The sequence below is a fragment of the Sinocyclocheilus rhinocerous genome, unplaced genomic scaffold (assembly GCF_001515625.1).
Source record: "Sinocyclocheilus rhinocerous isolate Xijiao unplaced genomic scaffold, SAMN03320098_v1.1 scaffold869, whole genome shotgun sequence".
Taxonomy (NCBI): Eukaryota; Metazoa; Chordata; class Actinopteri; order Cypriniformes; family Cyprinidae; genus Sinocyclocheilus; species Sinocyclocheilus rhinocerous.
The window spans coordinates 2164964-2179449 of record NW_015653483.1 but is presented as its reverse complement, the minus strand read 5'-3'; the positions used below and the strand labels follow the sequence as shown (position 1 = coordinate 2179449).

Sequence of the window (14486 nt, the reverse complement as noted above, 5' to 3'; positions counted from 1 at the left end):
AATTGGTTATATAATTTTCATTTTTAAATATTTTAAAATATAATTGAAATTGATTTGACACACTTTAAGCAATATCGTATTGCATATCGAATATCGCATTTTTTAACAAGGTATCGCGTATCGCATTTTTCTTCAATATCGCACAGCCCTAATCAGAGCACTGTTGTGTTAGTTGTGGCTTTACTTTACTCTGACATTACATCCCTCTGATCAGCATGTGGTACATTATATTACTATAATTTAAAAATATTTTTGGAAAATCACACAGTTTCTTACAAACTTAATGAAATATAATCGTATATGGGTAACGGAGAAATGACAATTAGCTTCAAGCTACACATGACAATTAATGAGATTAATACAACACTTCTACTTGAATGTCACTATCAATCACTATTGAGTATTTGTAATAACTTCTGACTGTGATCCAATGTGGATTTTGGTCAAATGATGAGACAGAAATATGTTGTTAGTTATATTCTGGAAGAATTTTATGTGGAAGATACACAGTTACAACTACTGTGGGGCGTGAAGAAAAAGTAATGTAACTAGTAGTGTAACTAATTACTGTTGCCAGAAAGTAATAAGTAAAGTAACAATATTACTTTTGAAATGAGTAACTAGTAATGAGTAATATATTACATTATTTGAGTAACTAGCCCAGCATTGGTCACAATGTATTTACACTCCAGTGCAATTTTTGATTAGTATCACCTCAAATGGAACCCTAATGTTTTGCACACAGATGTATTCAATGTTTCCTTTGTTATCAAATCAGTCTTTTTGAACTAATCATTTAAGTGAACGTTCGTTCTCATTCACTTGCGTAAACCAACTCATGGTAATTTTAATAAAGGATAATAATTTTGGTTGACTCAGCATTTTTTAAAATTAACTAATTGACTCAATGACAAAAGTTTGGGTCAGTATGATTTTTTAAATAAATTAATTATTAAACACTTTTATTAAGCAAGTGTGCATTAAATCGATGAAAATTGACAATAAAAACATTTATAATTCTATTTCAAATAAATTCTGTTCTTTTGAACTTTTTATAAAAAAAATTAAGTAGCACAGCTGTTTGATAATAATAAGAAATGTTTTTGAGCACCAAATCAGCATACTAGAATGATTTCTAAAGGACACTGACGACTGAAGTAATGGCTGCTGAAAATTCAGCTTTGCCATCACAGGAATAAACTGCATTCTAAATATATTAAAACAGAAAACAGTTATTTTAAATTGTAATAATATTTCACAATTGCAGTTTTTGCTATATTTCTGATCAAATAAATGCAGTCTTGGTAAGCATAAGAAAAAAAATCTTATCAACTCTAAACTTTTGTAACAGTGTATCACAGTATAACTATATTTATCTATGGACGTAATCTGTTACATATCTTTTTGGTAAACAGAACTGAGTCACTTGGATGAATCAGAATCCGTATCACTATGCATTTCAAATACACATGATGAGTTGCCGATAGCTTATACTGCACACTGCATTTAACTTTTTTTATGTGCTGCATTGTATTACATTGCACACGCTATGCAAGCTGTAACTACAACAAATTCGTCCGGCCCAGTCATATAAAGCCACTGAAAGACTACCCTCTTCAATTCCATTTAATAACAGATCTGCCCTGGACAGAATTGCACCTGGAGCTTCTGTGGATGTTGAACACAGACTGGAATAGGCTGTTCCAGACAGCCTGGCTCTCGTGGGGTGAACATTTGTCCGTTTGCCTCCAGCACAAGCTCCTCCTGCAGATTCAGCCAGAGAATTGCAGAGTGCCCTCGCCTCTGGTCTGTCAGGTAGGACATCACGACAGCCAGAGCCTGAAATGGGCACAAACAAGCTTTGATTATTTATTATTAGACTTTACAGATAGCCACAATTTAGGAGCTTGGGCTGCTGAAATGAGCTTTAGAAAGGATTTACCTCAGAGTTTGGCTGGGCCATCCCATATAGAGCCATTTTGGAAACACGTCTGAAATTGGCCACTTTCATCTCCTTGGCTGTACTGAGCAGATCTGTTGCTAAAAACTGACTGGACACCTTTCAAAAAAATTGAAGATATTATGTGCATAATGCGCATGCCTATGGGAGAATCTGCTGAGCTGCAGGAGGAGGAGGTCACAGCTCGACTCTGATAAGAGCAAGGCTAGAAAGACTGGCATATCAGATATAATCAGGGAAGAAAAGGACTATTCAAGGATAAAGTAAAAAAACTATAACCTGGTGCATATGAACATACACTAGTATAACTATGTAATTTTTATCTGTTATAATATATCATTTCTACGTCATAACAGCAAACACAAAACATTTCCTTAAAGTACTGTACGGTTCCCCTTTGGCTATGTTTTAGGGAAGGCACTTCCTAACACTCTAGGAACTTTTTTTTTTTTTATGTTTTAGGATTTCTATAACCATAAACTAATGTTCTGGGAATGTTCTAGGAACCAAAAATTGTTCACTCTTACCAGAACTCGAATTCCATCAGTTATAAGGCTGGCTGGTGCTGAGAGTTCAGAGCTATCCATGCTGGCCAGCAGTCTGTAGATCCAAGCGTTCATACACAGCCACTGACTGAAGCTCTGAGGAAATGCCTGTGGATACTACAGAGATAGAGATACAGCAGACAATGGAAAAATTATTAAAATAATGGCATATACTGACAAAAATAACTGCTTTTAAATATAATAATATGGTAGCATATAGTCAGCAATACCTGATCGTGAAGATATGCATTAAATACTAGTAGGTACACATAGCGTTCAAGACTTTGCAGTGTTCTTTGCAGGAAATAGCCTTTTGTGCTGTTTCCCTGCAAACAAAAAAAATTGTTAATGACACAAATGTCACAAATATGTGACCTTCATTTAACAAAACGCTCATTTTTACATTAAAGCAACCATTTTATAGCAGTTTGACAACATGGACACAAGAATGTTTCAGTCGGGACTTACTTGAATCTGGTAATCTTCGCCAATGCCTGCAAGCTTCAGTTTGTTTTCATACACAGCATCTTTTATATTATGCATCTCAGAGCACATGGCAATAGCATCATCAACCTGTGGTATATATACATTAAAAAAACACTTGGTTTATGTAAAACTATTAATTCAATAAATCGTAATATGGTATATGTTTCAGGTATAAGTCTCAGTTTCTATTTATTTTTGCAAATGAATTGAAAGCAATCGGACTATTTCATGAACCAAGACTTTTACAAACATCTTTAATACATTCTAACCTCATCAAGGTCTTGTTGACCTTTAGGTAGGCGACTGATTAGCAACTCAATCACTTGGAAATCCAATTTGTGTTCACTCTTCTGTATTTCTTGCCTGTGAAAGAGATGAAAAGTAAGTAGAACTTAAACAGAGAAAGGACCGTAAAACACAACATTACCACAGTAGAGTGTTATTAATTAAGTAATGCTTTTCTTTGAGAAGGTAAACAGTAATTGAAATTGCACTAACACTGTACCATGTACCTGGGGCTCTCTGATGCCCCCTGCAGGTGATGGAAGACTATGGCTCCCAGGATTAAGCCAAGATTGGTGCGTCCCACCCCCACCTGGCAGCTGAAAAGCAGTGCAGGCAGAGGTCTGGAGCTGTCCCGCATCAAAGAGAGGTTTGGGGTCTCCTGGTGTACACAAAGGTGGGTAAATGTGTAAAAGCACATTGTCCAAACTAAAGGAATCCAAGTGAATAACATAATGATTTAGCACAATATACATGTCTGTATATATTTCTGTAACCTCAAACAAGAACACACATTCATTTTTGGCTGTGTCAAACTCTGATAAAGGGAATATGAAATCAAGATGGAAAAGATGAAGAAACTGGAATAAAAAAATCTTGCCGTTTCCTGATCATGAGTGGATACCTGAAATAATTTTTCATGGTCTTAAGTTAACATTTATAACTTTTGTCTGTGTTAATACGGTTTTCAAAGATTGATGTTACTGGTGACTGTGAAATATAAATATGGTTTGCTGGCTAGCGCTGGGTTTAAAGTTCTGGGTTCTTGGGATTAATTATTGGTAAAGTGACACAAATCATCAGATATAAATAAACCAGAGCTCACACAGAGTTATTTTAAACTTAGAAAGTAGAGGGAGAAACAAAGATATATAATATTCATGGAGATCTTACCCTGAGTATATTAACAAAGGCATCAAATGTCTCCTCCAGTGGGGCCCCTTCCATAGGGAGCGGCAATCTGTAATATCTAAATTCATCAAAATTTGTCATTAAACAATACACAGAACTAAAAGAGTCTAAAATGTAAGATTAATTTTGATTCATATATGCATGTTTTTGTTCATCTATGGACACTACTTTTCGTCAGGGTTTAATTTACAACAGATTTCTGCTTTTTTTTTAAACAAATATCACAAAAGTCTTGCCTTTATCATTAGGGTTCCATTTGAGTCACAAATGTCTTTTTATGTTTGGGGTCAATAAAATGCTTTAATTCAGCAAGGATGCATTAAAATTGATCAAAAGTGACAGTAAACACATTTATAATTTAATAACTGTATGCAACATTGTAAATGAGATTGCAAATCATCATATTAGAATGATTTCTGAAGAATCATTTGACACTAAAGACTGGAGTAATGATGCTGAAAAATCAGTTTTGCCATCACAGGAATAAACTTTTAAAATATATTAAAATTCAAATTGTAATAATATTTAACAATATTACATTTTATTGTATTTTTTATCAAATAAATGCAACCTTGGTGAGCATAAGAAATTTCTTTCAAAAGCATAAAAAAGCAACCCCAACTTTTGAACAGTATAGATTTTATTCTGTAAAAAAATATGAGGAATTACCTGTGCAGTGGTTGACTGAAAAGTGGTCTTTTGTAGACCTCCTCTGTGACATGAATGTCCTCCTCTGACAGAATCTGAACCTGCTGAGGTTCATCTTTAAAATGCTCAATGTCATTATAGACATAGAACATATTTTCACTCAGCTTTGCAAAGTCACACAACTGGAGAAAATATCAGAGAATTAAAACCTGACATGGAACAGACACAGTGACCTCTTTCAACATTTCACCATAAAAGGATGGCAAGCGATCCTCCTTATACAACTAGTTCTGCTCTATAACAGACCTCTTTCCGGATGGAGAGCTCTATTTGCTCTGGGCTGAGCTCTCTGTCTAGGTCATGCAGGTTCTCATGTAGGTTCTCTCTTCCTCTGGGAGTGTACGGAATAAAGTCTCCATCTGAGCGGAAGAAGACCACTGGTTCCTCCCTCACACAGATGAAAATCACCTCCTGTTCACATATTTTGTGGGATAAACAGCAATTAACCTGATATCATTATTTGAAGGTCTATCTGCAGAAAATATGGTAGTCAAGGTGGTCAAGACCTCTGAGATGGGACAGATCAAAATCACGATTTTACAGGATAATACAGACATTTGATTGTTTTTGATCAAACTAGTTACTTCACATGCTACACTCTTAAAAATAAAGGTTATTTACTGGCATAAATGGTTCTATGAAAACCTTTAATATTCATGGAATCAATCCATTGCACAAAACTTTCTTTAGATTATAAAAATGTTCTCCACACTTAAAAAAAATGGTTCTTAACTGTTCACTGACAGGTTCTTTGGTGAACCCAAAATGGTTTGTTCTATGGCATTGCTGCAAATGGCTCCTATTTTTAAGAGTGTATGTTAATTTTATACTACATGATAGCTAACAAATCTAATAGTTCTTAAAGGAAAAAAATGTAATAGGACCCCAAAGTGAACTGTATTCATGGAAAGTGCCTCACTGCCTTTCATCCTACTCGGCAAGGACAAGAAGCACTCACTGACCTCAAAGCCGTCAATCTGCAATCTCTGGAGGACCTGTTTGAAACCATTCAGGCTAGGTTGGCCCATTCCAAAAAGGGGGTAGTTTCCCTTGACCTTGCGGAAGTTGGGGGCCCCGTGGCTTTTTGTAGTATTTAAGACATCAGCTCTATTGTATACATCCTGTACCATAAAAAACTCCCCCTGGACAATATAAAAGCAAGTCATAAAACTTATTTCATCGTAAATGACAAGAAATTTCCATAATTGATCTACATTTCCTGCTCATTACTGCATTTTCCATTACATCTCCAGGCTTTTTCAAGTATTAAGCTCTAAATATTTAATTTAAATCTCAAAAAGTGAAACATACCAGCACTAGGTAGTGCTCCGGCAACAGGTCAGATATCCTTCCCATTGAGTAGTTGGCAGATTGGATCTTGTCATGAATCTGAAACTCTTCCCTGCAGTTATTTCTGTATAGAGAAATACTCATAACATCTATCAAAATGTCATACATGAAAAACCCACAACTGATAATACATTGTCTCGTCCCTTACCGGGATGAAAATGAAATGAAAATTCTGTCATCATTTACTCACCCTCCACTTTATAAACCTGTTTGAGTTTCTTTCTTCTGTTGAGAGCAAAATAAATTTTAAAGCAACCAAAAGGTTGATTTCCACAGTATTTTTTTTTCATACTATGGAAGTCAATGGCTACTGTCAACTGTTTGGTTACCAAAATTCTTCAAAATATCTTCTTTTGTGTTGCAGGTTTGGAACAACTTGATGGTGAGTAAACATTTTTGGGTGAACTATCCCTTTAAGTGAAAGTGAGGTTGTTGACGGTATCTACAATAGTTTTCTCTCAAAGAGTAACACACAGGCGTGACATTTTGTGCATATGAGGGCCCTTACGGCCAGTTTTAAAAAGCATCATGTTGCACTTGTCACTTACGTGATGACAACAGGGGCCACCTTGTTTGTGATGATGGATTTGGCTTTGCTGTTGCGAATGTTCACCGACTGTAGTGAGCGTCTGTGCTCAGCCATGACGTTCCCTTGGTGATCGGCCTGGTGTGTAGGTGCAAACGGAGCAGCCTGGGAAGTTGCACTGGCACTCGTACCCATAATCTGCACAGAGCTGGAATGAGGCTTTATACTGTGACTAATATAAAGTAAACAGGCAGACATGTTAGTCATTTTACATGGGGTTATTTCTAACATTTGCACTTTTTAAAGAGCCAGATGCACTTTGTGCTGCAATACCACAGAGATTCAATTTCATGGAACCCCAACACATGTAATGCACAACAAAACCTCCAAATAAAACACATTATTGAAGCTTTGAATGTGTTCTACAGACCTACAAGTACGTAAGACTATCAAATGTGCATGTGCATATCATCTCTGTCATATTTGATTGTTAAATGAATGGCTTACGGTCTCACAGCTGTGCCGCGTGTGGTCACATCCTTTGGTTTTTGCATCTTAGTTTCAGCAAGGGTTCAGGTCTCTCTTTAAGTGTAAATCCTGTCAACACGAAATCAGTTTCCTGTTGCTAGCAGAATCTTAACATAAAAAGCCTTTTGTTTTAACTTCAACAACCACTGCTGAAGATTTGCTAATCTCTTTTCTTCTCTTTCTCGCTCAGTGCCTCTCTGGTTCTCTTCTCACAGTGACAGGATAGCCGTTCTAACCCTTCTGGGGGCCACAAAGAAATACAGTACATCTGGCAACCAGACGACAGTGTGGGCGGCTCCAGACATTCACAGGGACAGCCCATGCAAAGGTCATGATACAGAAAGCCAAAAGTGAGAGAACGTGCAAGATTAAAGATTTCTGATGCCTTTGAATCTACTGAAATCTGAAAGTGTTTGAAGTCAGAATTATGAAACCAATTGAATCTCCTCCATGCACTGCAGCGATAATGCAGTTAATTAAACAAATCCTGTTTTTTCCCCTCCTCCTTCATAAGATCAAGTTTGTGCCAGAGAGATATCACTGGGAAATATATGATAGCTCTGCGAATGTCATTAGGACATTCCTGCCTTGTTTATATAACTGGCTGGTCTATTGAAAGTTTGGGATACTGAGTCGCTGGCACCAAGAGCAATGCTTCCCTTTTCAGGGGCTTGATTTAAATTCCAGTTGTGTCTGAGTATCACGGTCACAGAACAAAAAACAACAACAAAAAATCTCTAAATATGGATGGGAAAGCATTTGTACAACGCTGCACAGATCAGTGCACAGATATGCAGTGAGTGGGAGTGACCAGTGATTGGCACATCCTTGTTCAGGCTGAGAAATGAGGAGTTTAAAAACGACCGCAGTGTTTTGTTCATGCGTGTTAAACTTTCAGTCAACACATTCAGAATCTGAAAATACTGAAACAATTGAGTTACAATCACAAGTGGCTGTGTAACAATTACACACACTGCAACACAGTTTTTAAAATGCATATGCGAGTCAAACCAGGCCCTAAAAAATAAATAATAAATAAATAAAAATCAAGATTTTCTCTGAACAACTAATAACTTTTGCTAATAATAAAAAAAAATTGTATTATCCTAAGTAAATGTCAAATTATTGTAAATTGGTTAATTCACTAATTTTGCCATGTTTTCAATTCTTCGTGCCACAGCCTGAGATTTTCATTTGTTTATTGATGGCTTTCGCGGCAACTGTATCAGTCAAATGATGTCTTCATTTGGCCATTAATAAAATGAACTATAGAATATTTGCAAATAAAGAATATTTTTTATATTAGTCAGTGACTCTTTCTGCATATTACATTGATACGCCAGGAGGTGGCGAGTGAGAATGCATGGAATCATCCACGCAACCGATTCGTTCAAAGAAACAGTATTATGTGGCTTCGTTTGGAACTACTTTCGTTGCTCGTTTCGAAGTAAAAACAAAAAAACTGACAATATAGTGTCTAAAAAGCAATACTCTAACTTACTTTAACTTGATTAAACTGTTTTATAAAAACAATATCCCATTCTCTATCAATTTTGTTTCACAATGTTCTGAGAGTTCATGTAAATCAGCTCTTGTACACTTAGTAGCCTAAGTACATGCCCACCACCAGCACTTCACAGGATGCTGACTAATAAGAGAATCAAACTTAGCTACGCCAAGTTAAATTTAAATCAAAAAGACATAATTGTACACTTAATAGAGCAAATATTTCTACCGTGAAGCAAAGACAAGGTAATAGTGAAAGTAAATATCATAAACGTTACCTCACCTGGATACCTGCTTTCTCAGACACCTGTCAGGCCTTGAGAGAGGCAATGAAACGTAGAAGACGATCGAGTCCACGTCACACTCATCTTGAGTCCTGTCAATTAATGTCCCTCACTGGTCCAAAGACATGCAGTCAGGTGTCAATCCATAAGAGCTTGTCTCAACATAGAGCAGTGCAGATGGATAACAGTGGGAAGAGAGGAGGAGGAGAGATGGCCACCTCCCTCTTTCACTGGCAATAAATGTTATGGAAGAGGAGGATGATGGTGGGTGGATTTTCATCTTTTCAGCAGTAAGTAACAGCTCCATCTCCCAGCAACGGTGCTGCTGTCATGCCTGAAATGTTGAAAAGCCTGCGATGTGGGGGACGGAGTATGACACTAAATTTAAACAGTACGATTTTAATAATATTCTGGATTAGCAAGACTTGATTTTCTTGTAACGGTGATGATAGTTAATCGCAATGTCTCAAACTCAAGTTATTGCATATTGCAGAGGGTAATTTTGCTCACTGGCGGCCAAGTTCTTAATTTTCACCACTGCCACTGTGTCGAATGTCTTTCACTGCATTGAAAATAGCCTCTGCTTGAACTGCTGGTGTGAAGTGGACACATTGTGTTGCCACGAGTTTCCAAGCAACTAAGCTCTCTTCATGAGGCATTCATGTACTGTAATAAGGGCTTCTAGAACGCCCCCTTTAGTATAACACAGTTTAGCATTTACAAAACCGGAGCCGGTGTTCTGACGATTTGTGCTACCCTGTCAGATTTTGCTACCTCCCATTTAAACAGATGGTAGCATAATTCGATAGCGAAAAGTGCTACCTATCAGATTTTGCTTCCAGCATGATATTAATAAGGTGTGAGGCTTTATTAACATGTACACCTACCCTTACAGTAGGATAAATAGTGTTGGTAGCATAATCTGATAGGTAGCATTATTTGTCAGAACACCGGAACTAACTTACAGAGGACCAGAATCTTTTATTTTATTTTGCATTCATAAAACTAAGAGCTGCACACTTTTACCCTACTACTCCATCCAGCGGCAAACCCTAGTATTTCAAACTCAACATATTGTTTACATGACATTCAAGCAAAATGCACAAGCATTTGGCAGAGAAGACAAACAGAGTTGATATCAAGGAACTTTTATTGATCTTGCTGTAACAGTGTCCACTGTCATTGGCCAGTAAAAATTAAATTGAACAGGGTCTCAAAGAAGAAAGAAAATACAGTTTCCAATTTCTGCCACATTAGATCAAACTTTCATCCTAAATCCCATTGAAGAGCTAAATGCATTTCTGAACGTTTCTGAGACCTGGGGAAAGTATGAAGAAAAAGTAAGCAGTGATCTTTAAAAAAAAAAAAAAACAAATAACCAAACGTCCATATTTCAGAGTTGAAACAAACTGGGATTAGACAAATCTATTACAGAAGGACAGTATATCAAGTTCCCTTTACTGTAAATCATTATTACTTTAACATGACTTTTAGAAAAGTCTATAAATCAAACCGGAAATGAAAATGTGCATCTAATTGTCAAGGATATCACCAGTATTGAATATTTCATAGAAAGTTAACTGCAACCGATCAAAGTCAAACCTAAACCGTGTTTATTTTAACCAATCCATTACCATTACAAATATTACACTGCTGTATTGGCAAAACTTTCCATCTCTGTAAGAAAGTAAATAATAACATGTTTCCAAAAATATAATGTTTTCTAGTAAAACATAGCAATATTTGATCTTATCCTCAACTTGAGAGTTGGAAAGAAATCAAACAGAAAGAAACTGATCCACTATTTAAGGTATGAAAGGGAACAGTATTTGACAGCTGCTCAGCTTAGTAAAGTAAGGCATGGATACAGAGGCTAAGCACAAGAGATCACTGTGAGAGAAAAAAAAACTGCTTCAGAGAATGGCTGGAGCACAGAAAGAGACAATTAAAGTCATGAGAATAAGTCTTATCCTCTTTAAGTCACTTTGTTTGGATAATCTCTTTGCTTAATTCTCTTTCAATATTAATCAAACCTTCTCGTCTTCCACAAGATTTGGCATCCCCCACCCAAAAAAAACAACAACATTTAAATGATCTGATGTGTGAACTAAATTAGACTAAGAAGCAGATCAAAAGAACATGCATAGAAGAGCATTGGAAAGATTCAATTCAAGTTTTCAAGATGTTTGATCTGAATGAAAATATGAATGTCTGGTCACTACAAAACTATCCATCTTTAAAAGAATCGTTCACATTGTGTGGCTGTGAGACAGACAATAGTAAAATGACCAAAACAACACTTCAGTGCTTTCCTACCTTTGATTTGATTATCAAGGTTCATAAGGATTGTAGTAATCGGAAAGTGACAGTAGATGTCACAGCTGATATTAATGTTAAATATTCACTGTGCTATTTCTCCCATGAAAGGAGCCGTAAGATGTGTACTTATTAGGTATATAATGCAAGTGCTTCCTGAGACCAGCTCTCTTTTTGTCATCGTTTTATAAAGTATCTTAAACCCTTGATCAGTTCAACAGTACTTGGTAACGTCTACCTTTAACCAGAGAGTGTGAATTCGGAGCTGATGTTGACGTTTCAAGTGTCTCGCCATGCAAAGGTAGGTACAAATCACACTGTTAACAGGACAAATCTGAACAGAAACATTCTCCAAAAGTAAACGTTTGGTCATTCAAAATTGCGATCAGATATCATTACTTAACTTAAATTGAACCTGCTAAAAGGGCGAAAGTAAATTAGAAGGCTATGGACTGAAATGCAAATTTTGGGGTAGTTCTAAATAAAACTAGAAAATTTGTTTGGCATCGTGATCCTATATAAAGTAGTAATTAAGGTCTGTGGTCTGTTTTTGGCCAATTCTATAAAACAATTTTTCTGACCTGAACAAATACCTGAAAAATAAATCAACTGTTTTAACTGATATAAAAGATTTGGAATGAATACAGAATCCTTTCATTTTTTTTAATCAAAACTGTGGTGATAATCCTGCTGTCCATTTTAAATAAAACTAAAAAAAAAATTCTAGTAATTGTTTTGGATGGAAACCCCCCCAAAAAACTTACATTTGGGAGGACATGTACATACAGATAACTGCATTTCCTGACTTGAGTGCAAATCAGTTTACATGTGAACCAAGTAGACTGCATTAAGGGTATCAACTGGAACAGTGTACAGTGAACAATCAGCAGTACATTTCTGATGGCTGATTTGTTTATGAGTCTATTACAGTAAATTGGTAACATATCCGGGCACTTACAATACAGATTTTTTCCCTTGCTCTGTGACTTAAGCAAGTACAGCTGATGGAAGCCCTGAAACCTAAACGAAAAGAGCTCAACAGGCTCACAGGTTAACTTTCAGGGCTCCAGCAGCCCCACTGGGCAAACTTTTGTCATTTATCCCCATGATTATGCAGCACCCAGCAGCTAGAGAGAGCTAAAGGAGAGGGCTCACAACATTGGTTTCTACAAGCCAAGCCACTGGCACACAGGTACCAGGTAATTAATCTTCAAGTTGGTTCCTCTTCTTTAGATGTCCATCTCAAACTGAGCATCTTCACCTGCAACACACACACAAAAAAAAACCCATAATTTGCATCATGCATGACCACTAAAAGAGAATAGTGTGAGCTAACACTAGTCTAACCCTCCAACCAGACCCATTACTGTTTGTGTACATAAGATGATCGAGCAGAAAGCAGGGAGGTTCCAGTGGAAACAGTTCCAGTTCAGTCAGTTTTAAAGACCAACCTTGCCCTGACTTGGCATCATGCTTGTTGATGTTTTTAGCCTCATTCCTCTTGTTTTCATTCAGGACGTTCTTGCTTGTCACTCCTGGGATAACCGGCAGGTGTGCTGGTGGAGTCTGGGCGATGGGTGAGTTACGCCGGTCTAACAGGAACTTGCGATCATAGATTATTCGAGTTCCTGCATTGTCATTATAAACAAACTGTTATGAGCCAGTTTTATTACATAACTACCATCCTGCATAAAATGTCATAATCCTGAAGCAATCTGACACATTTCCTTTTGCGTTACAAAGAAGAAAACAGGTCATATGGGATTGAAAACAACAAGAGGATGAGTAAATTATGACAATTGAGTGAATTTTCCCTTTAATGATGATCATATGCCTTAGAAATGTGAAACAGACATTACTATGACACATTTTTAATGCTGTTGAAATCACAAAGATGATTAATGTGACCAATTTAGTATCAGTGGTCACAGCAAACAATAATTTAATTCTTTAAACAGTATAATGCCCCAATGAAAACCAAAAGCACAACAATAGCAATGACTGACAGCAATCAAGATCACAAATGGTAGGGTGTATACTGCTACACGTGCCGGTCTCTGTATACGTTTAATGTAATGCATTCTTTTGTTCCGTCTTATTCTGCCCATCAGTCACTGCGGACCAATCATGTTGATCAGAGAGACGCACAGGCGGCGCTGTTTTTGTTTTGAACTACATGGCTGGGTCTCAAAAGCCTAGTAAGCTGCCTTCCTAGTAGGCAACATATTTTGGTCATCGTCGATTTAAACCTCTCGACAGTTTGAGCGCTATCAGACTGTCTACATGCAAACTAACTAAACGTTCTTACGACCCCTAAAATACTGTCTAAGCAGGCTAAACACTAGGTTTTGAGACACAGCCTTTTATGTGGTTACGGCTTCCTGGCCAACACAGGCCACTCTCTAACATTAGACGGTCTCCATGTAAACAACAGGCAAACGGCTGCAGATATAAGCCTGGACGTACAGCACACGTCTCAGGCGGGGTATTACCTCCCGGGGTGGTGGAGAATAAAGTGCCTCCGGGAGTGGTGCAATAGTCGTGAGGTAGCTGCGTTGAGTCGTTGATCAGCACCGTCCTGGTCGGGATGGCCCTGCTCTCACTAAACTGACGACTGGACGACATTGTACTTGCTTCGGGTGCTAATCAGAGTCGAGCAATAAGTTATCCCGATGGAAGGCAAAAATCTCGGGCCCTTTCCCCTCGTTTCTTATCTCTTTGCCAAGGCTTTCTTAACGTTCAGCTCGTCCTCCCAGCCGTCAGCACCGTCCCCTCCCTCCGCCAGGCAGGAAGCGAAGAGCGCTGGAAGGATATGACGTCCAGGGAGAATTGCGTCGCACAAACGCCCACCTCGCGAAACGTCATTATTTTCATTTTAATATTCAGTACAGAAATACAGAAATCATTCTAATATGATTATTTGGTGCTCAAGAAATATATATATATATATATATATATATGCTGACCAGCTACAGTTGAACTCGTTAGAAAATAAAGGTAAGACTTGACCAGGCTGTAAAACCAGCTTAAACCAGCCAAGAGCAGCAAAACAGTTTAGGGGTTTAGGCTTAGGGTTTTAGGTG

The 14486-nt window shown here is 37.3% G+C and overlaps 2 protein-coding genes across 3 annotated transcripts in view; both read right to left on the bottom strand.

The window, feature by feature from the left end:
• The window catches only part of LOC107716354 (paladin-like), a 21172-nt gene extending 11938 nt beyond the window's left edge, over positions 1-9234 (bottom strand). The window contains exons 1-14 of one of the 2 annotated variants that reach the window (XM_016522767.1): positions 9087-9234; positions 6792-6977; positions 6205-6307; positions 5856-6035; positions 5140-5304; positions 4855-5015; positions 4168-4243; positions 3504-3655; positions 3261-3354; positions 2974-3078; positions 2736-2831; positions 2488-2622; positions 1943-2059; positions 1660-1839 (exon numbers count right to left, since the gene is read on the bottom strand). In XM_016522767.1, coding sequence (XP_016378253.1) covers positions 1660-1839; positions 1943-2059; positions 2488-2622; positions 2736-2831; positions 2974-3078; positions 3261-3354; positions 3504-3655; positions 4168-4243; positions 4855-5015; positions 5140-5304; positions 5856-6035; positions 6205-6307; positions 6792-6964 — 1737 coding nt within the window. In that variant the 5' untranslated portion in view covers positions 6965-6977; positions 9087-9234. Of the gene's footprint in view, positions 1-1659; positions 1840-1942; positions 2060-2487; positions 2623-2735; positions 2832-2973; positions 3079-3260; positions 3355-3503; positions 3656-4167; positions 4244-4854; positions 5016-5139; positions 5305-5855; positions 6036-6204; positions 6308-6791; positions 6978-7276; positions 7458-9086 lie in introns of those variants that run through there. The other variant, XM_016522766.1, reaches the window with a different exon arrangement.
• Positions 9235-10219: 985 nt separating this feature from the next.
• On the bottom strand, positions 10220-14212 carry LOC107716353 (eukaryotic translation initiation factor 4E-binding protein 2-like). Its single transcript, XM_016522765.1, has 3 exons — positions 13896-14212; positions 12855-13031; positions 10220-12664 (listed from the first exon to the last, which is right to left on the bottom strand). The coding sequence occupies exons 1-3, from the start codon at positions 14026-14028 to the stop codon at positions 12633-12635; spliced, it is 342 nt and encodes a 113-aa protein (XP_016378251.1). The 5' UTR covers positions 14029-14212; the 3' UTR covers positions 10220-12632.
• Positions 14213-14486: the final 274 nt, after the last annotated feature.

Coding starts and splice junctions, on each gene's coding strand:
- LOC107716353 (XM_016522765.1), bottom strand. CDS start 14,028: ATGTCGTCCAGTCGTCAGTTTAGTGAGAGCAGGGCCATCCCGACCAGG. Junction 13,032..13,895: donor ATTCTCCACCACCCCGGGAG/GTAATACCCCGC, acceptor ATGACAATGCAG/GAACTCGAATAATCTATGAT. Junction 12,665..12,854: donor TGATGCCAAGTCAGGGCAAG/GTTGGTCTTTAA, acceptor TGTGTGTTGCAG/GTGAAGATGCTCAGTTTGAG.